Source organism: Drosophila santomea, chromosome 3L (assembly GCF_016746245.2).
Source record: "Drosophila santomea strain STO CAGO 1482 chromosome 3L, Prin_Dsan_1.1, whole genome shotgun sequence".
NCBI lineage: Eukaryota > Metazoa > Arthropoda > Insecta > Diptera > Drosophilidae > Drosophila > Drosophila santomea.
The window spans coordinates 2,898,585-2,925,264 of NC_053018.2; the positions used below are offsets into that span (position 1 = coordinate 2,898,585).

Genomic DNA, 26,680 nt, shown 5'->3' on the forward strand with positions numbered 1-26,680 from the left:
CCAACCGCTGCAGTAAGCCATATAAATAGCAAACAGCCAAGTGATAAGGCCAATTGGAGGAGTGACTCCTCCAGTTTACAAAAAACTGTTTCTAATAATTCTATTTTAAATGCTTCCTTTATTGATTAGGCAGCCTTTTGGCCAGGTTTAACTCGATTATTGACACATAGCAGTGGCATAGCGTAAGCCTATGAGTAACATAGCGAACCGGAGAGTACACGGAAATAAATATTGAAAAGGTGCACAGAGCAAAATAAGAAAGTATTTACAAAGTAGATGAATTAAACTTTTCAGGAAAATATGTAAATCTGAATATTGCCTAGTTCTTTATAGTAGTTAATTCTGTGCCCTAGCTAGATAGTGACTAAAGTCTTGTAGTTTTTTCGAGTGTACCTGGCACAGAACCCGTGGGTTCGGCGGGGAATGAATCTCGTGAGAAAAGCTTCGTCGCAAGTGCAGCTACAGCTAGGAAACATTGGCGTCGGCGCTCTCCGTGCTCCCCATTCTCTTTGGGGCTCTCTCGATTGGATGCCGTCGCGGACGTAGTCTCGTCGCTTTTGCCGCCAGTAGAGCAGTCGATTTTCGCACGGAGCACGACAGTCGAAAAAAACTTGAAAGAAGCATTCAACAGCAGAAGAGTGCCAGTCGAGAGAAAATACATTTTGTACCTTTTACTCTAAATCAAACAGCACACAATCGAGACCAGTCCTCGATATTTGACCAGCTGTGAAGCATTTATTCTATTCTACGAAACGAAACCTTTTGATACACGAAAAAGCCGAACGGAAAACCCTACGGAAAACCACTTGCAACATTTTTCTAGTCGTTTTATTACCCAACACACAGGCACAAAAGGTGAGTGCACGCAGAAGGGGTCATGCTGCAAGTACCCAGTTGTTTGTTATGTGTGGCATGCTGCAACAGTGAGTGAATGTGAGTGCTATGGGAATGAGTCTTCTTACCCACCCACCTATTTTCCACGCCCCATCCGCCCACTCATTCGTTTGGCGTGCGGTGTGACGTAACTGTCAGAGTCTGAGTGTGCTATTACCATCGCAGATTGCTCATACGCCGCGTGTGCAAAAGAAAACAAACGCAGACGGAGCTTCATGGTGAATTTTGTTTGCCATTGCTCAAATCCGAGGGATAAACAAAGCTCAGGGGACTGCAAACAGTGCGAAAAACATTCATATTTAATTGATCGATGGCGGCACTATCTAAATTTAGAACCCTTTCGACCATTGGGCGCCATCCGGTGCACAAATGTTCCCCTTTTTCCGAATTGATCTGCAGCGCACAGTGAAAAATTTGCAATGTTAAAAAAATTTAACAAAAAATGTACGGTAACAGTATTACAGGTGCCTCAAATATTTCTGATGAAGAGACTTCTATTAATATTTTTTTTAAATTGAGGCAACAAAGTTATTTGTTGCAAATTGGTAGAGGTATAAATACATATACATATATATTTTATAATTTTCCTATTAATCGCGTTTTTTTCTGTGCACTGTGTCCCATCTCTGGCCAATTGCCCAAGAGTCGCGACTTCACGTGCCTTGGCGCTCAGCGTTCTGCGAATTTGGCATTCTGCATTTTGCATTCGCCAATCCATGCGCGCTTTGTTTATAAATAAACCTTGAATAATGCCGGCATATTTTCACTGCTGTCTTTTCGTTGCTGTTTCGCCTGTTCGACTGTTTTTTTATCTGTGTGTGTCTCGGGTCTCAATTGAGCTCTGACTCGCTAGAACTTACTTTTTTCTGATGAGCACCTCGCTCGATTGAGTTTTTTGCATTGCATTGGCGGCAACGTCATTTGTTGCGCTTTTCGAGGTCGGTGGGTGATTCAGACTGACACTGATGTCAGTCCAACAAGTGCATGTGGTGTGGAAATTGCCGTTTATAGTGCAATTTATTCGTATACAAAATTGCTTTGAACATCACTTAACTATTTACTCATTCGATTTTCTCTTGATTTCAGCTAATACAAAATGTTTGCTTTGTGGTATTTAACTTTTGCTGTCGATGAAATACGGTAAGTGCAAGTGGGTATTCTCTACAGTTTGACAAGCACTGCTGCGCCACAGGGCGGATGAACGTTTTGTGTTGCCTACTTTTCGGCGGCGTAGTGTTAATGTAGATAGGCACTTTGGGTGGAAGATGAGGTCCTTTTTGGGGTTAAGTTTTAAAAAATTCGTTAATTTTGAAAGGAAAAAAAAGGATTAATCAAGTTTTTTGCCATAAGTGCAGAGTAAGTAACTTGTATGTATGGCATGTGATTCGGGCTCTACGGGTTTGGTTGATAAATAAGTTTCTGTACTTAAGGGAAATTCACTGCTTAGAAAGTACTATAAATCACAAATATAGCTTTTAATGGTTATAAAAAATGAATAAAAACGCCTGTACCAGGAAAAGCAACTTTCTTGCATTTCATAAATCTTGGCGATAACAATTGTCGCACTTTTTGGGACGCAATCATTGCAAACCCGATAATCTAATCGCTATCAGTTGCTGAATTAGTCCAATCTAACTCTCTGTTTCCGTGATCGTTACGGCTCGAAGGTGCTAATGCGACTGTGTGTATCATTTCCCTGCATTTGGCAGCAAAGTTAGTCACCGAGCGGTGTCACATGATGAACTATCTGCCCGTTTTCCGATCTCCTACTCCCCCGATCTCGTCGAGAAACCTACATAACAACCGGCTTTGGTGGCTCTAACTCTCATTCGTGATAAGTGCAATTCTCTGATCACACACACACACACATTTAAACATTTTCTCATTTGCACATGTGCGAAACGAAATTCGCATTTTTTTGGCAAACAAAAAAAAAGAGTAAAGCTTCCAGTTGTTATCTGCCGGCAATTAGCGTAATAACGAAAGTGATAATTGAAGTTTGGAGCGGTATTCGTTTTTTCCGTTCTCATCCACACAGCCGGCGTTTTGGCCTTTATTTTGCCTATTTACCGATTTTGTGCCGGGTGGAGCTCGTTTGTGTTTGCTTATCTATTGGCTGCACGAGTTTTTCGCCAGCTATTGCCGATTTGGCGTACGTGACAAGAGAAATGACGACGCCTGCCCAAAGAAATGCGGGAGTGGAGAAAGTAGTTTCGTAACTCAAGTGGGTAGAAGGGTGGGAAATGGGAAATGGTGGCTACGATTCTAAATTACTGCCATTTGGGGGCATTAAAGCACTGAAACATTTACGTCTGAGGAACACGCCCACCAATAAGCTAACGCCCTATGGCAAACTTGAATAAGTAACTGCCTACATTTTGTTGTATTTTATAGGTAACTATGGAAAAACGTTGTTTTACTCTTTAATAAAAGCTAGAAAGTGCAAACACAAGCTGTTTCAAAAAAATGAATATAACTTTTGAAATTTAAACCAATTTAAAAACCAGGGCTACTGTAGATCCTTTCAGTGTGACTCTATTTACTAAAAGCTTGCACTTAATTTGATATACATGAAAAGGCATAGGAATGATCGCAATACTAAATATTGAAAAATTATTATATGCATTATTTAAATTATTTTTATAGACTATTAAAAATAGTATATTTTTCTAAAGGAATACATATGATACAATGACATACTGGGCTGTCATAGTTTTGAATGCATTTGGGAGTGGTCACACTGCTTGTCACTTTGCATTGTCCCTTTTACTCTTGTCATTTGGCGAATTAGGACGCGTAGATCGCGAATGAACTTTATTTTTCGTCTAAATAGCCGTGTTTTCAATAAAACCAATTGCTTTTTATTGCATTTCAACAGTGGGCGGTGCCTATAGTCAAAGGTGGGTAATATATTCATGGAAAAATAGAGCTAAACGGTAATTTCCTTGTTTCGCGCTTCGTTGCGTTTATTCTGGAACTTTCTGGAAAGTGCAGTGAAAAAAGATGCTACAGTAGTCATTGCTTATATGCGCTTTAGGCTCATGTGATATTTGACAAATATGAATGACTAAACGAAAAAGAAATACTCTTCCATACGCTTATCATCGCATATTTGCCAATTTGTCTACTTTTTGTTATTTTATTTGTAGTGCACTTTAGTTTTTGTAATTTCCTAGTTCGATATTTATTTATTCTTTTTTGTTTCGTTATTTCCCTTTTCATTTGTAGCAAACGTTTAGCTTGGTTATTTAGTTCTAACAAGCCCGCAGCGCCAGCGCTCGACAACAAGCCAGCGAATCCAGCTCCCGCCAAGGAATCCGCACCAGCACCTGCACCTGCTCCAGCTCCAGCTCCAAAGCCCGCTGCAGTACCTGCTCCGAAACCAGATCCTCCGAAACCAGCGCCAGTGGTAGCCAAGCCCACTCCAGTTCCAGTTCCTGCCACTGTTCCCACACCTCCGAAGGAGGAACCCACTCCAAAGTCCAAACCGGAACCTGTGCCCGCACCCGTAGTTGCACCACCAAAACCAACTCCTGCACCAGCCAAGCCGAGCAGTCCGCCAAAACAAGCCGACAAGATGCCCATTCCGCTGCCAAAATCCTTGACAGAGGCCAATACCAATGGCCAGAATGGCAATGCAGCCAATGGCGGCAATGTGGATGAGCGGGTCTTCGGTGGCCAGCAGGCCGAGAAGGTGCTGCCAGCGGCCAAGGAGGCCAGCAATGACTTCATCAAGGGCGAAACCAATGCCTTCATCCAGTCGATTAAGGAGGCTCAACAGCTGGGCGAGCGGTAAGCTTTAAATCCTTTCGTTTTTTGTAATAAACTTTATTTATATCTTTAGTTTTAAACCCCATATACGTTTGTAGCTTGTATCTCCTTTTTTCTTGCACATTCTTAATTTTTTTCCGAAAATTATGTATTTTTAAATTTCATTTTTCCTCATCTCCCGTGGCGAGAAGTGGGTTCAATGCACTCTGGTGACTTCTCGGTGAAAATAGTTGCCATGCGGCAGAAAGTCAACCGCTTGGCGACACCAGTGCTGCAGCATCAGCAAATTCGTTGGATCACCATCACCATGATGTTGATGTTGATGATGATGATGATGATGTTGATGATGACGATGACGATGGGTGGAGACCACAATTTGCTGTTATTTTTGTCTCATGTTCTCTGCTTGGGCGGACAGCTCGGCTCACATGGCGTCGAGTCTTTGGGATCTTGTGCTGGTGCTGCATGTGCAGTCTACGGTTTATTTATGAACCCGAACTCTGCCATGTGCTTGTTCTCCACTTCCTCTAATTGTGCACAATTGATTTCCCATTAATATTAATCGGCGACAAACCTTGGCGCACGCAAGCCCTGACCACTATTGTCCTTGCCCAGGTGTTCAAGGATCTCTGACCGAACAGCAAAAGACAGGTTCATTGGTTTTTGGCAGCCTGCCCAAGTGAAATGGAAATGGAATTGGAATTAGTGATGATGTGCCGGTGTCGGGCCATTATGAGACCTGTCGCGTCGCTGTTGTCAGGTCACATGATCTCCCCCATGCAAAGTTTATTTATATTTGGAAGCGCAGCCGAATGTGGCTGCTGTGCCGCCACAATGTACACACATTTCCTTACGAGATTCATTGTTCATGTGCAGCAAATTAGCCCGACAGCGGCAATATTTGCCTCCTGCAGCGAAGGGATCCCATTTTAGTCGGGCGTCGTTCGTCGGGCGTCATGCCTCATATCTGATCCGCCATCGGGGCCTCCTTCATAATGCCCGCTCGTTCTGATGGACAGAGGTCTTCATTTAGGTGTCTTGTTTGATGTACCCCTTTATCCCCATATACATATATATATATGTATATATACATATGCCTAGTATACTTATGTACGGATATATATTTTAAGCACTTGGCTCGCGTCTGAGCAAAAAATTGCTTTTGGCAAGCGTCGCTTTTGATGTTGTGCCAAAATATTGTTTAGCAAACAAAAGGCGAGAGTCGAAAACACAGTTGAAAAGCTGACAATGCTAGCAAAGCTTTTAGCATATATGCGTTTTTATTCTATATCCACATATAATCTGTTGCAATCCACGGATAATTAGCTACTGCTAGCAGCTAGCTCCTCCTCTAATTTCGAATTCAAGCAGTAATTTAACAGCTAATTTCCCGGCTAGCGGGCGACAGGCATTAGATTGGACTCGTGCTTGGCTGGCCGCAAATTGAACTAATTAATAACACATATTTCAAATGGTTTACTCATTTTTGGCTTTCGTTTTCGCAGCCGTCGAAAACATATTAGCGCTCCATTCTCCAACGCTGACCACCAAATGGGCCGCAATCAGTCAATGACTAAAAGTTCCTATAAACATTGCCCACCATTCAAACATACGTTCGCGAATGTTATGCAAGACTTTCCGATTAGTCAGATACAAATCGTAAGCCACCGCATCTGGAAAGTCAGGCGGGGTCTTAGCTCATCGTAGACCCCTCACATGTAACCCCCTGGTTCAATACTAATCTCTGGCAAAGAATCGTTGACAGTGGCGGTTACACTTTTAGATCAAAGACTTTACGAAAGTATTTATAACACCTTTGGCATAGAATATATCGATTTTGAATTGCATAAAGTGATTAGTTAGATATATTGAATACTGAATAATACTAACTGATATAACATAGTACTATCATAGAGTCCACTTCTACATTTGATGGACATATCTATAAATGTGACCCGCTCTGTGTTCTACACCCTGCCATGCTAAGTGCTTTCCCAACTGTGTGTCAACAGTAACGAAATCGCCAGTGGCTGCCATTGTATCTACGTATCCGCGAGCTTGTTTCGCAAGCTTTTCAAGGTCAGCCCAGTAGTATATGTGGTGGTATATGGCATTTCGCTTTTCCCCCACTTGTTAGTGGGGTTTTAGGTCCATTGTTCTATGCGAATATGCGAAATCCTACACGGCACCAGCCCCCAAAGGCTGCCAGCTGGCTGATTCGCTGTTTGCTTGGCTCGCCGTTGGTTATAGGAGTCGTGTTGTTGGTAGGGAAAAGTTGCTGGGCGCATTTACGTAATCTCAGCGCCACTTGACGGCAGCAATTGAAAATGAAAACGAAAACGAAAGCAGGCGGGGCTGAAGTGACAGCAGCTAGCTAACAGAGAAGCAAAGTAAAAGCTGAAAATGCGCAAATTTTCCAAGGGAATGAGAAGGCGACGACATTTCTGGATTATATAAGCCTGCTGCTGTCGCTGTCGCATGGCATCCGATAAATATGTATCAAAAATTAATCTGCACATATTTTTGAAACGTATATATAGTTTGATTGTTGGAATGGCGGTTTAATATGTATTTTTAATGGCAACGCATGGAAAATTCGTGTGCCGATGAAGAGCAAAAGTTCGTTGTTTTTGAAAAACAACACACGTAGATAGATGGGTTAGGTATCGTATATATCGCGCGATGTTTGCTGCGCGTTGCATAAATTTCGTTGGCAACTTTTCAAATAATTTTCCTCAGTTTTCATTTAGTAACAAATGAATATGTTCGCTTCGATGAGACAACATATGTACCTTGGGCATATGTATAGGTTACCCAAAAAATTCTCATGTTTTGTGTGAGAATTCAAAATCAAGTTCAAGACTTTTGTTAAGGATTGTGTAAACGATTATATTCGTTTTGTTTATTTGCTTATAATATGGAAGGGTTAACCTGCGGGGGATTCGTGAAATTAGGTATTTGTTTAATATATATTTTAGTTGGCATATCTATCTCTAGAATTTACCTCATCTCCCACAATTTTGTATAAATCTTACATTTGGCGGCACAACATTTTTCATTTTATATGGCGGTATTAGTGCCAAAATTTATGACGGCTACGTTTTTTTGTTTTCTATCTGGCCAAAAGCAACAGATTTTTATATAGCTGTATATAACGCTTTATTTGCTTCAGTCAATTTTCTAGAAATATGACTTATCAAGTTATTTAGTTACGTTGTTTTAGAAGGTTATACCTTGATAATACAAAAATTTGATTCAAATTTCATTCTCTGATGAATTCATGCTTCTTTTTTTTTTAGATTCTGAAAGCAATATGTTTGCAAAAAATATTTATCATAAGAGTAAATATTCCCAGTTATGCAAATTCTTTTCTATTTTGTCATCTGCTTGGACAATTGCCAACGCTGCTAGTTCGTTTTGGTTGTTTATTCATCACTTTAAGCTCGGATCTTGTGAGTGGAGCTCCATTCCGAGTATTAGAGGTTCTCATGGAGGGAGCGACTGGAGCGTTTGCCGCTGCAATTGTGCCACTTGCCTTGATTACTTTCAACGCCCAACATCATGCCACACCATATCGTATCATTCCGTTCGCTGTCGGCGAAGTCTAGTCATAATTAAGCGATGAGACCGCTCCTTGGCGTGCGGTTGTGTGAGTGAGAGTGTGTGTGTGTGTGGCACACACCCATCGAGTGCAGCACACATACTTGATAATAATTTTGATTTGCGGCTGCAAGAAGTCGGTGCTTCTCCCTCAGCCCTCTCGCTCCCACAAACGCATGGAGCAATGCAGTTTTCTAGCTGTTTGCGAATCGAACACTTTCCTTTTCTTTCTCTGGCGGCAGGCAAGCTTTCCTTCGTTGTGGGTGTGTGACTTTGTGTGTGTGTGTGTGTGTGCGAGAGAGCTTTACTTTCTGCTTTTTAGTCGCACGTCACGTCCTACGTCAATCGTCGGCGTTTACCAACACAAAGACACACTTCCTGTGGCTGCACAGAGAAAAATGTTGACATTTTTTTTAATTTTTAACAGCCAGTTGAAATTTATATATTTAATAATTCATATTATTTATCTGTCATACCTTTAAAAGTTTAAGAAACATAAACTTACAAAGTTACATATTGAGTTTTTAAATTTGTCTCTATTTAGTTAGCCATCTAATGGGCTTTGGATCATAAATATCATTTTCATTTAGTATCGAGCTTTTTTCTCAGTGCCAGCAGAGGAGCCAGGAGGCAGGCTTCCTCCGCACACACACACACACACACAAACAGGGGCCGCAGCTTTCGCGCTCTCCGACTGTAGTATCTGTGTGCGAGTGCGAGTGTAGTTGATGTTCATGTAGTTGTAGCCCCTTCCTGGCCTCTGCCGCAGTCGCAGTCGCGGCGCTGCCGGCGTTGGCGCTGCTGAAGCACCGACTGCAGTCAGTTGGGTTAAAGAACAGAATATTCCGATCATTGTAACGTTGGACGTTGAATTCTACGGTTGCAAAGGTGAGCCGTCCTCCAAAGATAATATTTGCAAATCAAGTGAAAATTTTACACGTTCAAGTATCTCACAGATACAGTGTCGATATCTTAGATTTTAATCTTTAATTTAACAGTTTTGTGGCACCCAAAAAGTTAAAGGCAATCATTACAAAGTGATTTCTGCTTTGAAGTCTTTTCTAATTATATAAAGTGAACCAGTATTAGAATTGAATTTTCACGGGTTTGTGGCAAAAGAAAATGAAATTTCAACATTTCGGCTTTTTAAACAGTGAGCGGCTCTTAAATTGCAATAACATTTTAAGAGTTTGTAAACATTTTTGCGGTAATTAGCCTATAAATACAGTGAATTGCTTTTAGATTTGTATATTCAGTGGCCATTAAAAGCGGTGTCCAGATTTTCAATAAAATTTCATTTACTTGGGCTTCTGCGATTATATGGCAAAAAATTTGTGAAATTCTTATACAACTTTAATAAGCGGCAAGAAAATTTATGGTTGTAGAAAATAAAAAGGGGATAAAATACAATTTTGAAGTTGTTTGTTTTTTATGTATTTTTTTCTATTACTTAAAATATTATGATTTGTGCCTTAATTCAATTAAAAATACAAATATTTAAAATCAAATTCATAATTCTTAAGCCAAATGCTCAATGAATATAACAAGTAATTTAATAATTTTTTTGTGCCGTGCGCTTGTCGCTGAGCTTGTGTTAAAATTTTCACATGCCCAGTTGAGTCATGCGATGCATTTTTGCAAACCGAAACCGGTTACCGGCGAAAAGAAATTTATACGGGCGGCTATAAGCTATAAGCTATAAAGCCTCAAGTTTATAGTTATGCAGTTTCAGATTTTTGCCAGCCAGACTGCAGAAACTTGTTTGGCCCTCTGCTGTCACGGTCTGCCAACCGCTGACGATCCGTCCGTCCGTCAGTCTGATGCATTATTTTGTATACCATTTAGTTGTGCAATTTTGTGTAGTTTTGCGGCCAAATGCCAATGAACGGACGACTGTACCGCTTGCCAAGTGCAATGAATGAGAGAGGGAGAGGGCATGGTAGTGTAGCCGTATTCTGGGGGCTCGATGTTTGCGGGGGTGCAGTTTAAGGTCGGTCGTTTGTTGGCTCGTAGAAAGTGTTGTGAGTAGCGTGTTTCAGTATCGATTTCGATAAGATATTGGCCCGTGTTAATACCATTCAAACTAGCTGAATTCAATGATAGATAAGAGGCGACAAAGCGAGCATTCAGTTAGCACTTGTGTGGCTTCCTTGGTTCGTTGGCTCTTTATTTTCTGTTTTATTTTCTTTTTTTTTTCCACTCCTTGAACTTGCCTCTCTCACCCAACGACGGCTATAAATAAGAAAAAGTTCTTACTCGGCAGTAAAGCATTTGTTTTCACGGCCAATGCCAGGCAATTGCATAATCACAGATAGGTGTGTGTTTTATCTAATAATTCTCAGTCTCTAATCAATTTAACCAGTAATGCTGGGCCAGCAGAAATCAGGGCAACGCCAAATGCTGAATGGCAATTATATAAGGGCCAGTTTGAGAGCCACTGGGCACGTCCGATCGAATTTACCCGGCCAAATTTAGTTCGGGTTGATATAATGCCGGCTGCTATAAATACAACCCCGCCAAAGCAAATAAGCAAAACAATAGCACCGGGCACACATCGGGGTATACAGATGGATAGGGTAGCCATGTATATGTATAGGTATAGGTAGTAACCTAAACACACGAAAATTCCAAAGGAATTTTATATAGGTGAGCAGCTGACAAGTTTACGCGGCTGTTTGTATATGAAATTGGGCTTTTGTATATCATATGGTTTGTTATATTCAGCAAACAAATCGCGCAAATTTGTTGTACAAATTGTATGCCCCTCATAGTCCTCAGTTGTTATTTTTTTCTTTCGTTTCCACTGGCACGTTGCTGTTAATTATTCAATTGAGATCCATTAAAGCGCTCGACTTGAATAGGAACGGAAAAGGCAGAGTCGGAAAAAAGCGAGCGGTCCGATTAACTTGTCACAAAAAAAGAAAATATAAATTAAAAAAAAGCTGGGAAAACCGCATTTCCCGAAGTCTAGATAGTTAACTGGGTAACGCTTCTATTTTCCCTGGCCAAACAAAAGGCTGCAGGTTGCATAATCAAAGCTGGGTTGGGTTGGGTTCTCTGGCTAGACAGGAAATGGAATCGCACACATAAATCAAAGGAGAGGCGGCAATGGCAACCCACAGTGGCAGCCAATCAATTTCGAACAACACCAAGCCGATTTGCTTCGCAAATCATTTAGCCAGTAAATAAACAAATATTTGGAAACGCTTAAGTTTCAGCAAAAACGTAAACAAATCGAATGGTTTATGTTCTTTCGCGGAACGGATAGGCTATTCAATATTTCTGAACACACTGTTACAGAATGAATGAAAGCTTTCTGGCCTTTTCTAAAAAGTTGTCAAGGACTTCTGGTGGTAAAGCTTCCTGTTGAAATTGTCCTTAACTGTGGGTCAGTTTTCTAGTGTATCATTTTACATTTTACATGTAAAATGTATTCTACACTTTACATACACGTGATGTTGAATTTGCTAGAGGGCGCCAAAAACTAAAGTAGAATAAAAGTATCAACGTGAATTTCCAGTTAGAGAAAGTAAAACACATTTCTCGTTTCAAATAAAATAAGGCAAATATAGTTCGCGAATGCTGCCATTAGTTTGTTATCCTAAGAACTCTCTTATCCAGATCTTTTCAAATCTCGGGAATATATGCATCCTACTTGTAACCCTTTGCATTCTCTGTGTCTTAACGAAGCCACGTCTGATTTTCGCTGATTGTCTTCCCAGACAGCGAGAAATTTAAATCAACGACATCCGGCTAGTGACTGCAGCACATATTTTTCGCAACTTGCTGCTGCTGTACAAAAAGATATATATTTTTTCTTCATCTGCAGCAGTTTTTCACATATTTATTTGCTTATATTTGGCTGCATGCTGCCTAATTGAGTGTGAGCTGCTTTGACGTTTTGCCAAAAGAATTTTAATTAAATTAGGACCGCCAGAGAAAAAACTGTAGAAGTAAAGAGATGAAGCTCACCATAAAATGCGGGTGACCATCAGCAGCAGCCCTATTACTAATAATACTTCTCTATCTCCAACTCACCCCTAATAACCCGGACCCCTATAAGGCCAGATATTTATTAATAAGAGCTTCATGTCGAATTCATGTCACAGCCAGCATTGTTATTGGCAGAATACTGTTGGCGAATACTGCTGGCTGGAATTATTGTTTTATGGAGAGGGTTTCCTTCCATGCCCAGATTCAATTAGTGCCAAAATGAGTGTCGCAATGAGTGTGTGAATGAATGCATGTTGGCCACACTCATTTGGTTTGGTTTATCAGCTATGCTTGTGATTGCGATTTGGGCCCAAACTTTCCATTCCCCTTATCAAATCCCGATGACCAGTTTCGGAGTGACTGCCCGCCGTTCCCAATTTCCCGTTGCAGTCGCTCACGTCGGCCAATTTCCCGAAATACATTGGCGAATTATTTTCGTACACTTGCCAATTTCTTTGTGCATTCGACTGGCCAAAATCGCAATTAACGAAGGCAACTATTGCAGCGATTTCTCGGGTGAATGACCAGACTGTTGGCCATAAACTTACCCACTGCACTGGCCGTTTAGTAGTGTGCTGCCTTTGCCAATTTCCCCACATTCATTTCATTGCGATTTTTTTTATTGCAAGCCAGTTTTATGATGGCCAAACAGCCCCTTTTGGCCAAAAGAACCGAGTGTTTAGCCTAAGCACGGGTACTAGGCTATCTTATCTCCATCTCTACTTTGACTGATCATCGCTGACAAGTGAGACGTTTTACGATTTGAAGTTTAAGGCTTATCAACTGGGCTGACTTGACTGACTTATCTGGCCAACTCTCCTGGCCAATATATGCAATATACACTTCTCTCTACGCTCTCACCAGCTCTCTTGCTCCAGCTCCAGTTTTGCGGCAGGTGAATTGCTGTAGGTCCACTGGCAAGCGCTGATTTTCACCAGCCATTCGCCATTCGCGAATTGTTGCTAAGCCTTGACGGTTGCAAAAAATCCGTGCGTGATATTGTTATAAAACGAAGGCTCTAAGTAGCCCAAATCGAATTAAGCCGACTTGCTGTTGGCGCGTGTGTGATTAGAGCCACCCCAAAAGTGCTAGAGCTGCTCTGCTGATCATCCTGCCTCGGGCTCATCCTGTCTGGAATCCTACCCCCTAGAATCGAATCCGTTGCTCATCAAGGGTTACATTATGAAATCAGTTTTTTTTTCCTGTCCAATTGTACGTCAGCTTAATTTGATTTGCCGGTCTCGCTTTTAAGTGCCTTTGAACTGTGAGTGGAGAGGGGGGTTTTTCCTCCTGCCCTGCACATTTGGTGTTGTGCTCCAGTTTCAGTTTGTCTATCGGGGCGGCACTCGAGTTAATTGATTAGTTCCAACGCCTTCCAGACAGGCCAATAAGTCATTACTATTATCTGGCATGATTCGGAGCCACTTAAAACCTAGAAGTTGCCAACCAACGCCCCCCTTTGAATACTTTGGGTACATTGCAATTCGCAAAGCTCGCTATCTTTATGAGGCATTAACAAGCCCCAGATTACTCATGTGGAGTGCCAATACGCGGTGCCAAATGAAACGGCTCATATGACTCCGCAAACGGTGTAGAAATTTCCACAGCAAATCAATAAACACTTGCCACCGGAGTACCAGTTAAAATCGCCAATTGTTTTCAATTCGCAATCAATATTTACAGAGCCAAAGCCAAATGGCAATGGGAATGGGAAATGGCAGGAAAAGTAAGTGATCGACTGCGATTACTCACTCCGACTGCTGCCCTCCACTGAGTAATTGAAGCTGCAAACAATAAATTAGCCAAAACAAAACAAAAGACGGCAAAATATGGGGGGGATAGTATTAAATGAAACTTTTATTTCACAACCTAATGTGCATTAGACATGCAATGAGTTGTTCGAGTCTTACGTGCAATTGGAACCAGTTCCCTGCACTCAAGTTCGATTCAAGCCGCAATGGGTTAATTCACAAGCCTCAAGTGCTCGTGTCCTTGTCCTGGGAATCCTGCAAGCTGCCTTTGATTTCCATTTGCCGAGTAATTGATTTTTTTGTACACACTCAAGAAGTCCTTTTTAAGGGGAGTGAGGAGGATGTCGCTGGAGTGTACGTGCACCCGATTCCTGTCATTACCAGAGCACATTTCACACTCCAGTCCGACACTTGAGTTTGACTTGACCGCCCTGACTGGAGGCGCAACCATTCCCAGCTGCCAGTCGCGTGCTATAAACTTTATCGATTCGGGGAGAGTGGAAAGCGAGCGGGTCGGGTAAGGAGGCATTGGGTGGTTGGTGGTGGGTCCAGCGCATCGTGTAAATATATCCTTCCGCATTATGTTGCCGCTCATCCGGCAACAGTTTGAGCCGGCGCCTGCGGGTAGGCAAACCTACAATCCCACTGCTGCTTCAACCCTCCAACGACCACCCTTCCCGGAATGTTCAGCAAATATACTAGTACTATACTACTTCGATTGAGAGTGCCACTGCTTCGATGAGAACTCCGGCTAAAACTCTCCCAGCGGAGAGCGCTGAATGCGGCTTAGTGCCGGCGATAAAGTGCGGGCCCGTGGGTGCGACTCCTCTCAGTCACAGTTCCAGTTCCTTTCGATTTGCCGATTGGGTTTGTGCCCGTTCGTCCTTTGCCGATATAGTCCCGTCGTTCAACGCGCTCGCGAGTCAAAGGCGCGCGCTAAAATATTCTGCAGACCAAACCAGACCAAAGCCAGAGCAGAGCAGAGCAGCTCCAGCAGTAGTCAGCCAGCCGAGCAGCAGTCAGCAAGTCCTTTGCTCTCCCCCAAAATAGCATCGCGTAGTGTTTGTTTAGTGTAGTATACATTTGGGCGCGGCAGCAGCGAAAATCCGAGTCGCCGGAGTCTCTCGATAAGGATATAACAAAAATATACAACATTGTTGCGTCCGATATTTTGATACCAACGAAGAAGACCACCAATCAAACAGAGAGCTATATACGCTAAAACGAGAATCAATCAATCAATCACCAATCACCGAAAATCAAAAGCAATAGCGTTAAGCCAAGCGTGTATCTGTGTCTGTGTCTGAGTCTGAGAAAAAAGAGTGTGTGTGTATGTGTTCTACTATAGGGATCCACGAACGAGAGATCCTTGAAGAGCTATAGCTGCATTGTGATTTCATTTTACCTGCAAACGCAACCAAACAAACGAAAAAATTGGTTTGTTTTATATACAAAACACCGATTTTGTGACCAAGCAAACGCCAAATTTTTAAACGTTTTTTGAAAACTTTACATCAAAACCCTATAAAAAACCACACGCAAAATGGGTCTCTGCGCCTCCAAGGACAAAAAGGAGAAGGTGATCGAGGGCGAGGTGGCCAATGGCGAACCCAATGGCACCGCCACGGCAGCTGGCGGCGCTGGCGGAGATGGAGATGGGTGTGTATCCCGGAGTTCCGGGCTCTTCTATTTTTGTAGTGGGCCTACGACTCCTAGACAGGAGTTGTCTGTATATCCTGGTTGGGTGACCAAAGGGGGCTGACGTCATGTGTGTGTGTGTAGCGCCCAAAAATAAAGTGCCATAAAAAAATTATTATTGCCCCGGTCCTTCGTTTTGTCCAGGACTTCGGCTGGGTAGCCATGTTGTTGTAGTGCGCATGTCCTTCAACGGCGAGAAGGCAGAAGGCAGGGGGCGGTGGGTGTATAGTGTGCCGTCGATTTGCGTATTCAGCGGCAGCCGGCAAAATTTTATAGTCAGTCAGCCACCACCGAAAGCAGGACACAAACGAGGAACAAAACCAGAGCCACCACCACTAAAAAAGGGGCGTTGTGGGATCAGGGGTGATGATGGGTGTTCAGTTCTGGGTACTGGGTACTGGGTACCACTGGGTGTAGCGAGCTGAAGGGGAAAGGGAGTAGCAGTCGCGTGCCAGAGGCCCAAGTCGGGTATGAGCACATGCCCATAACCCGAAACTAATTGCGGGGCAAACAGGCAGGCAGGAATTGAGGAAAACAGAAACACAAGAAAACATGTTGCCGACTTTTGGGCGCCACAAAACGAAGATAGGCGAGTTCGAGTTCGAGTCTATAGCAATAAAATGTTGTACTGTCGCCCCAGCCACGCCCTTTTACTAATGGTCAACACCCCATTTCTCTCTCCGTGTTTTTGCAGCAAACAAGACACCATGGTTGATGCCGCTGTTCTCGCTAAACTGGAGGAGGGTTACGCCAAGCTGGCTGCCTCCGACTCCAAGTCGCTGTTGAAGAAGTACCTGACCAAGGAGGTCTTCGACAACCTAAAGAACAAGGTCACGCCCACCTTCAAGTCGACCCTGCTGGATGTGATCCAGTCTGGCCTGGAGAACCACGACTCCGGCGTGGGCATCTACGCCCCCGATGCCGAGGCTTACACAGTGTTCGCCGACCTGTTCGACCCCATCATCGAGGACTACCATGGTGGCTTCAAGAAGACCGACAAGCACCCGGCCTCCACCTTTGGCGATGTGTCCACCTTCGGCAACGTTGACCCCACCAACGAGTACGTGATATCCACTCGCGTCCGTTGCGGTCGCTCCATGCAGGGATACCCCTTCAACCCCTGCTTGACCGAGGCCCAGTACAAGGAGATGGAAGGCAAGGTCAGCAGCACCCTGTCCGGCTTGGAGGGTGAGCTGAAGGGCAAGTTCTACCCCTTGACCGGCATGGAGAAGGCCGTCCAGCAGCAGCTGATCGACGACCACTTCCTGTTCAAGGAGGGCGATCGTTTCCTGCAGGCCGCCAACGCCTGCCGCTTCTGGCCCAGCGGCCGTGGCATCTACCACAACGATGCCAAGACCTTCCTGGTCTGGTGCAACGAGGAGGACCATCTCCGCATCATCTCCATGCAGCAGGGCGGTGATCTGGGCCAGATCTACAAGCGTCTGGTGACCGCCGTCAATGAAATCGAGAAGCGTGTGCCCTTCAGCCACGACGACCGTCTCGGTTTCCTGACCTTCTGCCCCACCAACCTGGGCACCACCATCCGTGCCTCCGTGCACATCAAGGTGCCCAAGCTGGCCTCCAACAAGGCCAAGCTGGAGGAGGTTGCCGCCAAGTACAACCTGCAGGTGCGCGGTACCCGCGGTGAGCACACCGAGGCTGAGGGCGGTGTCTACGACATCTCCAACAAGCGTCGCATGGGTCTGACCGAATTCGAGGCCGTCAAGGAGATGTACGATGGCATCACCGAGCTGATCAAGCTCGAGAAGAGCCTGTAAATTGCCCGCCAACCGCCGAGCATCGTCCCCCCGACTGGAGGTGCATCCTCCGGAGCTAACATCTTTCCACGGGAGCCACCAGTTCGGGGCATACGCAACAATCAAGAACAACAACAGCAACACTTAGAAATCTTTGGCTCGTCCGCCTTGTCGCTTTTGGGCGGATCGGACTGCAAAAATGTCTAGTTTGTAGCGATGGTGTGGAGCTGCTGTCCCAGTCCGGCGACCTTCGGCATTTTCGTATACTTTGAGGGTCGCGGGCGCAGGCAGGGATCCCATCTTGCAACACCACCAACAACCACAGCAGCACCAACAACAACGGATAACTATTTGACAAAAAACATTTGCTTAATTACAACCAAACAATGTAAAACATTTTGACATCTGTGTCAAGCAAAAACAAAAAAAAGGAACTTTAAATACTTTTATTTAAGTCTTAAGTTTATAAAAGAATTAAAATTATTAAAAAAAAAATAAAAAAAAAATTAAAACTCAGCGAATGTTTTGTATTTCATGGTTATAAAAGTTTCCCAACATTTGCTACACTCCTTTTAATATTAGACAAGGGGATGAGAATCCTCATTTATTGGTTACCTTGGTTTAAAATCATTTCGTTGTTTATTTAAGAAGTAAAATACTTAAATTTCTAAGATTCCGAGCTCAGTCACAGCCTTTAAGTTATTGTACACTTCCAGCTCTAAGACTAAGATGACTTTGCCTTACACTCGGCTTCTATGAGCCCCTTGATGCCGTCGTGCATCTCCTTGATGATTTCGTACTCGGTGAGTCCCATCCTGCGCTGGTTGGATATATCGTGCACTCCGCCCTTGGCCTCCGAGTGCTCGCCCGAGGTTCCTCTGATTTGGAGGCGAAACTTATCGGCCAATTTCTTCATCTCCTCGGGCTCGCACATCAGATTGGGCAGCTTGATGTGCACCGAGGCGCGGATGGAGGTGCCCAGATTGGTGGGACAGAAGGTCAGATAGCCAAGCCGTTCATCCCTGTGGAACTGCAGATGCTTGCCGAGCGCCTCCACGCCGCAAACCATGCGATCGTAGACCTTGCCCAGGTCGCCGCCCTTCTCCATCGAAATGATGCGTATGTGATCCTCCTCGTTGCACCAAACGAGAAAGTTCTTGGCCTTATTCAGGAAGATGCCCCTTCCAGCTGGCCAAAAGCGAGAGGCTCCAGCGGCAGCCAGAAAGCGATCCCCCTCCTTAAACAGATAGTGATCGTCTATGAGCTTCGTCTGCAAGGATTTGTCCATTCCGGTCAGTGGCATGTAGGTGCCCTGGTGCTCCCCGGTGAGTGATGACACCGCTCCACAGATCTTACTTTCCAGTTCTGCGTAGTCGTTCTCCGTCAGGCAGGGATTGAAGGGGAATCCTTTGACGGCTCTTCCGCATCGGACACGCGTCGATACGATAAAATGGCCATCGGGATCCAGGTTTTCAAAGTCCGCACCCTTGCCAAAAGAAGTCGCCGGCTGTTTGTCCGTCTTCTTGAAGCTCTTGTGGTATTCCTCGATGACGGGATCAAAGAGATCGGCAAATACCTTATATGCCTCCGGATCCGGGGCGTAGAGTCCCACGCCGGAGTCATGATTGCACAAGCCCGAACTGATGCAGTGCAGCAGCGTGGAGTTGAACGAGGGCGTGGTCTTGGTCTTTAACTTCTCGAAGATCTCCTTGGTGAGATGCTTCTTCAGCAGCGACTTGGACTTGGACTCGGCCAGCTTCTTGAAGCCCTCCTCCATTTGCGCCAGCACCTCCTTGTCCACCTTACCGCCACCTTTGCTGGCATGGCGATTGATTGCCAGCTGTGTGCAGCGGCCCAGCAACTGAAGTTCAAGACGGGGTTTTAAATGTAACAGCATTTTAAGTGTTCAATTTGGAATTTGGAGCTAGAAAGCGACACTAAACCGAAAGGCTATAGCAAATCTACTAAAGCCATTCAGTACAAGCAAAAGTTGGTTGGCTGGAAACTCCGCTTAAGTCGGCATGGGAATGGAGATTGCTTAGCACAGTCTCCAATACATGGAAAAGTACATTTTTCGTTAAATATACATAAGTTTCTCAAGTATGAATTGTTATTTTAAAAACTAAGGTTTTGGGTTAGAGAACCAAAATCATATTTAAAGAATTCAAACCAACCGTTAATTGATAACTGCCTAATGGTTTTTCGATCTAAAATTTAGATCTAAATAATGCATTTAAGGAAACATTTTTAATTTTGTTTGATAGTGTATTCATGTAGCACGGCTTCGAACCATTGTAAGATACATGGCAAATGTAAAATATTGTGTGTAAGAAATGGAAAATATAGGAAGTGGCAAATGTAAAAAAAGGATGCACAAACTATGAAAAGGATACTAAATAATCTAAATAAATAAACTTTACGTTATGTTTACATTTATGCTCTAAAGCTAAATCACACTCTTATAATTACAGTTATATTTTTAATTATAGTCAGAAACCATCGAAACTTCAAAATTAATCCTGCTTTATTATTATTATTATTAACTTTGACTGTTATTTCAAAAAAATACGATGAAGATTATGAAAAAGGTGTGTTAACTATGATATGTTTCCACTACCCACCTCGACCTGTTTCTGTTCGCACAATTTAATTGAATATTTGCAAGCTGTTGGCTCGTAAAACAGAGAATGCGAACATTTTTATAGCTTAAAGCTTAAATACCAAATCAAATATATTATAATTAGCAATAAAGAACAACAAAAGCGGCAGTGGCAGCGGCAACAACAATACGCTAACATGTGGCGCAAATAAAATTCAAATCCGAACGGCAACACCTTCTCAATAAAGCATCGTTATCCTCATTATCATTATCAACAGCTTCGACCGAAAACCGGATTCGGATTTGGGCATATTGGGTATTGGACCAACCTACCTACACATAAAAATTCATTAAGTATATTAAAACAAGCGCAAATTAAAAATGCAATGCCTGACGGTCTCCGATTTCCATTTTTATCTCATAATCTACGAATTTTGACGCTTTTTGCCACCGTTTTTTGTGTTTCAAAAAGTAGCCAGCAGCGAGTCAGCAAAAATACACCTAGCATTTAAAAAACACTTCTGAAGCGCAGACGCCGACAACAAATTTTGATTTGATGTTGTTTTGTTGTTTTTGGTGAAAACGTGCAAATCCCATAATTTAATTGTTTCAGCATTTCACATGTAAATTTATGCGCCAACAAATCCAATCGAAGACGAGGAGAAACACAAAGCGCTAATACAAAACTAAGCGCAAATTAGTCAAAAAAGCGGCTGGTGAATTATTTCGCGCTGATTTGGCTTACATTATGCATAATATATGCATAGGTTTCTATGAATGGAAGCCAAACTGATTCGCTGGCTCTTTGAACTATCCGCTTTTGGGCCATCTACTGCTGGTACTGCCTACATAGTTATTATCTGTGGTCCCATCTCCTTCTGGGTGCACTTAAAAACTTAATTAAAAATATTAAACACGAAATGTTTGGCGCCACCGTTTAGGAAACGCTCAAAAGTGGACCGCACACATCCACGGAGCGCCGAGTTATCAGCTCAATTATGCAAGCTGAAAGGCAGCCGCCGGCCCACAGACAGATTTGTCGCATTTGACACGATAATGCACACAAGGAGTGACCACACCAAAGTCTCTCCATCGGTTTCTGTTTCGGTCTCGAACTCGAACTCGGTCTCGGTTTCGGCTTCTTGGCCAGCTCCCACTTCGTTTTGGCCTGGCCAATGGCCATAAAAGGTGCGATAAAACGAAAATTTCACAATACGGCAGCAGCAGCAGGTGCACTGAAAGAAAAGTGCTTTGATTTCGAATTGGTCAGATGAAAGTTGCATTTTCCCCACCTAACATCAACTATAACTTAACAGGTATATTCAGAAACATTTCTATTAGTTAAGCTTAAAATCTTTAATTTTAATCGGTTTAAAGAATAAGTTAAACCCTAAGTAAATAAATCGTCTTTTAAAATTTCAAAATCATTGTCTTATATTATAGTAAATTTAACTAATGCTGAAGTATTCGCAAATGTGCTGTAAGTTATTGTTCACTAGTCCCCTTACAGGGCTCCTTAAACATAATGAATTTACAACATGATGCATGCAATGCTTTCTTCTTGTTTGAACTGCAGTGTAGGATACTTTTTTCTCGCTGTGCACCCAGCTCTGCGTCATCTCCGCGTCCCAGAGATGTGGTTGGTATCGCAGGGGAGTTGGGAGTTGGGAGTCGGCAAAGACCAAACAGCCTGAAAGCCGTCAAATCGCTGCTCATAATGGACGCCTTATCTTTGGAGAATTGCTTTAACTACTACCGGAGTTGGATGTGTTTCAGATACGTGTGGATGGGATCGGATCGGATCGGATCGAGAACCGACTGGTCACCATAATGGAGAGCATTAATTTGTCTTAGGCCCGCCAAAGCGGTCGCAGAACTGCTTTTGGCCCAGGCACTGCGACATGGCCAAAACCTGTAAAAACGGAAACGCTGAAGGTTACTGTTGACCCCCAACCCCCCGCAAATAGTTTTGCATTTTCTACGGATTCGATGTCTGATTTGTTTATTTCGACCAAAGACTCTTAAAACGAATTAACAAGGTATATGATTGCAGCTTGGTTCCTAAACGATCTTATATGTAGCGTAGAGTAGCTTACAAAGTATATGCACACGTTTCTCACTAATCACAACAGATGATGACTCCAACTTAAGTAGATTCTCGAAATATATCATTCAGTAGGCCAAAATGGCTGAAATGCTGAAGCTGTTTCTTTTCGTGGAGGTTGAGGGTTTCGGTGAGGTTGTGGGTGTGCTGGAGCCCACTGGCTGTGCGGGCACAGGACTAACTGGAGCGGCAGTTGGCACATATGTTGCCGGGTGCATGGGCAGCATCTGTGGAGGAACTCCACCGAAATAGGCAGCTGCAAAAGGAGCTCCACTGGGTCCATAGCTCAGAGGATGGCGCAGATAGACGGATGGCGACATAGAGCTGGCCACTGGATGAGTTGCACCATAGTAAGCTGGGGAAACGCTGCCCGTTGAGTCCTGCTCAAAATCCTGGCGCTGGCGCTTCGCCTGCGGAGAATCGCAGCTGCTCACACTGGAGCCATCGTCCTCCGACTCCAGAGTGGAGTTGCCGCTGCTGTTCAGCTTCCTTTTGCAGCGGGATTGGCCCGACTCGCGGAAACCCTTTGCGAACGGATTGTTGTCGATCTTCAATTTGGTGATGCGATCGTTCTGCAAGGAAAAGGAAAATTTATAAGTTAATATGGCCACATAAGTGATACTACAGACTAAATGCTTCAAATTAAACCCATGATTCAAATCTACTTTAAGTTATATACAAAATAATCTAATATAATAATATTGTTTCTGTCTGTTGGAAATTTGATCTACGAGGCGTCAGTAAGTAGCCGTCGGCTGTGGGCCACTTGAGAAGTTCCACTGTGATCCCAGTCAGGATCCAACTCAAGTGGCTGGCGAGGCGACAAATTTGGAAATGCCTCAATTAGGCGACGACCCCCGCAGCGTCTTTGTCCCGTCGGACATGTCCTCAATGGATGGAAGATGGAAGATGGAAGGATGTTGTCTTTAACCCACCTGATATGCCGTGACAGCTACGAACTCCGTCTCCGGGAAAACGAACGCCTGCTGCGGAGCCCAGGGAAGTTGGGTGAGCTCGCTGCTGCGGATGATGTGCAGGCGTGGCTGGTACTTATGCATGCTGGCCAAAACGATCTGGAAATGATAATGAAAACGGTAAGTAACCCATTCGGAGGATTCAATGAGTGTGCTGAAACTTACATGTCCGCTGCTGTCCAGGGTATTGTTGGTCAGTTTGACCTTGTTGAAGAGCAGTGCCTGCGATTGCCAATGGGCACCGGTGGCCGGACTGTCCGGATGCAGATACATGCGCTGCGGACTCTGCGGCTCGGCTCCACCGGCCGGAACCCACTGGGAGCCGGAGAACTTGTAGCGGCAGTCGCCAATGGGCACCATCTCGAGGAGCACACAATAGCTGGCCTCCTCCTCCAGGCCGCTGAGGGAAACGCGCATCGAGGGGAACATGCGTCTGCAAGGATGAAAAGAATGGCACTTGATTAAGTGGCCTGCCACGAACTGCATATAAATCAGGGATAGGAGCATCGCAAAAGAAGGCGTCGCCGGAGCATCTATTCTATGTTACTTCAATATCGCCTGTGATTTGTTGCCCCGGCTAACAAGTGTGTAATTATGGACCAAAAGTAGAGGGCAGCGGGGAGTCTGCGCAACGCATCGCATCGATTTAAAAGGTAACGCAAACAGATCTCGCCAGCCCAAAACAATATGCCACCGGCACATGATTAATTGTGCGGCAAATCGGTGGATCGTTGCTTCATGGCGATGCAGGGGAGAAGGGGGTTCAGCGGAGTGAAGGAGCTGGGGGAATCTGGCGCCAAGCAATTAGACAAAATCTGGGAGTCGCCCTAACGGCTTCCAAGCGTCGAATGCATGTCTAATGAGCCGAGAAAGTGACTGCTATCGCGGATTAAACAGCACTGAAAATCATACTCCTACTGGATTATAATGTTTTTTTATCGAAATTCGGAAAAATAAATATTTTTAATAATATTTATAAAGGGCTGGTAACAAATGCGATTTTTGGGGAATTTTAGTTTTGATGTGCATGATACCTAGTTGCCCGATTTCTTGCCGTGTACGTTTGCAACTTAAACTTCGAGCTCAGATGTTCAGATCATAATTATGTAAATTCGCCTCGGCTCCCGCTCGGTAGTCGCTGTTCGATAGTTTCCCTATCTGAGATACGTTTGGGTCTGGCTTGGAGAAGGGTCACCAGCCGGGCAGGGAATGGAATGGGTATGGTATTGGTATGGTATTGTGGGCAAAGTGTGAAAAGCGCAGGTAGATCGGACCAAACTCGATTGTCAACGCCGCAGCCGAGAGAAGAAAGATTTTTATGAGCGGTACGGCGCCAGGGCGGCGTCTTCCTCTTGTCTTCTCCTCCGCCGCCGGCTACGCTGCACTTGTTCATGTTGTCACTCCGACCGACCAAATGCGAGAGCGAGAGCTCCTGCTGCGTTTTGAATTATGGCCAGGCGCCACATTAGGCCCGGCAAATCGAAAGGTTCAGAGGGTATGGGAAAGTTGGCCCTGGGACAGGAGCAAATATTTACATAGGCCGTGCGACGCACTTGACTTTTGGAACATTTTTGTGCTATATTTGCATAGGATAATGGGTTCGCGGGAAAATGGGAATGGAATGGAAAAAGAAAGGAAACTTACCGGCCGCTCTTTGTGATGATCATCTCGGTGCCGATTTTATGGAACTGCTGCCACAGATCGTTGTTCTCCAACTTGGCCTCCACGCCGGGCAGGGTGGGGCGACTGGGCAGCATCATGTGCGGCTGCTGGTGGGGCATGTTGAAGGGTAACATCGAGGGAAAGGGATCTGGAAGAAGCGGTTTGGTTAGTTCATTAGCATGGCTTTGCAACGAGCCTCTTCTGGGAGGCGGTTCTAAGTTAGCTGGAATTTCGCTATTCACTTTTTTTAATCGGAAAATATTGTTGGATAAGTTTTACTGAAGTTACGTTCGGCAGTTGAAGATTAACATGAAGATAATGCATTTATGACACAAAATTTCTAACTATAATGTTTAGTTTAGTTGAAGTTAAAAGAGTTTGAAAATCACATAGCCATTTGCCGACGGCACTTGAATAACATCCATAGAGCCTATAGAGAAACCCACCTGGAATCCGCTGCATGATCTGCTGGCGGTAGATCTCGTGGGCCAGCTGCTGCTGCATCCGCATATCCATTAGCTCTTGCATGGAAAGCATTTCGAATCACTTGCACACTTGTCTATAATGTCTAGCACTCGCTAAAATGTCTTAGTACTGATAGTTCTGATATATCAACTGATGGAGTTTGGAATTCTTCACTGTTCTTCACTCGCCGCTCGTAACTGAGGATGAAGATGCGCTCTGAGGTTCTTTCACGCTCGACGTTTCGCAACGAACTGATCTCGAGTAGCTCCGCTCCACTGCTAACTCGCCGTGCGACGCAGCCAGTTGCTTTTCCCGATCCCAAGCAGGTAGCTAGCTGCGTCCGGAAAACCGGTTCTCCGGTTCTCTGTGGTGGGCGACTGTGATTGGCTGGCGCTGGACGCCTACGCTGTGTGGGCACTAGTGTTGTCCCACTCTGGCGAAGATCGGTGCAACGATGGAGGGCGCCATTTTGTGCGCAGGAAGCGGCGGAGCGGGAAAAGCGAGCTGCGTGCAGCCGAGTGGCGAAGTTAACGCTTAGCCCTGTTGATTTTCATCAGCCGCAGTGTTTTTCTGCGCCACTGCCTCCGATTCCCCGTCTCCCTTCCTCTCGATCACTGTCAGTTGGAAGACTTGGCTATACACACGTACATGGATGTGGATGTGCAGCTGGATGTGGATGTGGATGTGGCTATAGCCGGGCTATGGCGTTGCTTGTAATTCAGAAGTGAGATTTTCCACAGCGCGCCTGTCTGCTGTCTTCAGCTGCCGTTGCCTTTTCTTCTCCTCTCGGTTTATTCTCTTTTCTTGTCTGTCTGTTTCGTTTTTTGTTGGTTTTTTTTGTTTTTTTTTGGCGCTGTCGGAAAATGTCCATTGCCATTTCCACTGCAGCCGTCTTCCGTTTGTGCCCCGTCTCCGTCTCCTTCTCCTCACTCACTCCTCCGTTTGCCATGCCCCCGTGTAATTAGCTGGGTTCCCTATCTTCGACATTGCCTGGCATTTCTTGAGTATTTATGTACTTTGTTGCAGACAGGTGAAACATAAATTTTGTTGGCTTTGTTAATTGCCCGTTTTGGAATTTCGATATGCCCTCGCTATTGATTTGCCCAAAAGAAAAAAAAAAAATAAGCAATGGAAAACCGAAATGCATATGTATACTTTGTTTTTGGGTTTAGCTCGAGGGCCTATTGATTAGTGCTTGTCAGCATTGGAAATTGAGGGCTTAAGTGCCTGCGGGTGGAAGTAGATTGAAATGCACATTCCTATATTCACAGGAAGTCTGATAATTGATACTTAGTGAGCCATTGATCATTTAAAACGCATTTGAATGAATAACACTTTTACGCTGTGCTAATGAATGGCTTTAAAAATCTGAACAGCATTTTAAAATTTAGTTGTTTAACTTCTTTATCAAA

The 26,680-nt window shown here is 44.2% G+C and overlaps 3 protein-coding genes across 4 annotated transcripts; 1 reads left to right on the forward strand and 2 right to left on the reverse strand.

The window, feature by feature from the left end:
- The first annotated feature begins 1,980 nt into the window (after positions 1-1,980).
- Positions 1,981-17,980, forward strand: LOC120449450 (arginine kinase). Of its 2 annotated transcripts, XM_039631921.2 has the most exons (3): positions 1,981-2,034; positions 4,123-4,686; positions 16,402-17,980. In XM_039631921.2, exons 1-3 carry the CDS (start codon positions 1,991-1,993, stop codon positions 17,483-17,485), a joined length of 1,692 nt encoding a protein of 563 aa, XP_039487855.1. In that variant the 5' UTR covers positions 1,981-1,990; the 3' UTR covers positions 17,486-17,980. The 2 variants fall into 2 exon arrangements, with proteins under 2 accessions (XP_039487855.1, XP_039487856.1); XM_039631922.2 differs by lacking the exons at positions 1,981-2,034; positions 4,123-4,686 and adding an exon at positions 15,538-15,668.
- Positions 17,981-18,075: 95 nt separating this feature from the next.
- LOC120449452 (arginine kinase) lies at positions 18,076-19,421 on the reverse strand. Its single transcript, XM_039631924.1, has one exon. The coding sequence runs from the start codon at positions 19,359-19,361 to the stop codon at positions 18,189-18,191; it is 1,173 nt and encodes a 390-aa protein (XP_039487858.1). The 5' UTR covers positions 19,362-19,421; the 3' UTR covers positions 18,076-18,188.
- A 2,628-nt stretch (positions 19,422-22,049) lies between these two features.
- On the reverse strand, positions 22,050-25,539 carry LOC120449846 (T-box transcription factor TBX6). The gene is made up of 5 exons (XM_039632504.1): positions 25,250-25,539; positions 24,786-24,951; positions 23,307-23,574; positions 23,103-23,240; positions 22,050-22,739 (listed from the first exon to the last, which is right to left on the reverse strand). Exons 1-5 carry the CDS (start codon positions 25,338-25,340, stop codon positions 22,236-22,238), a joined length of 1,167 nt encoding a protein of 388 aa, XP_039488438.1. The 5' UTR covers positions 25,341-25,539; the 3' UTR covers positions 22,050-22,235.
- Between the last annotated feature and the right edge of the window lie 1,141 nt (positions 25,540-26,680).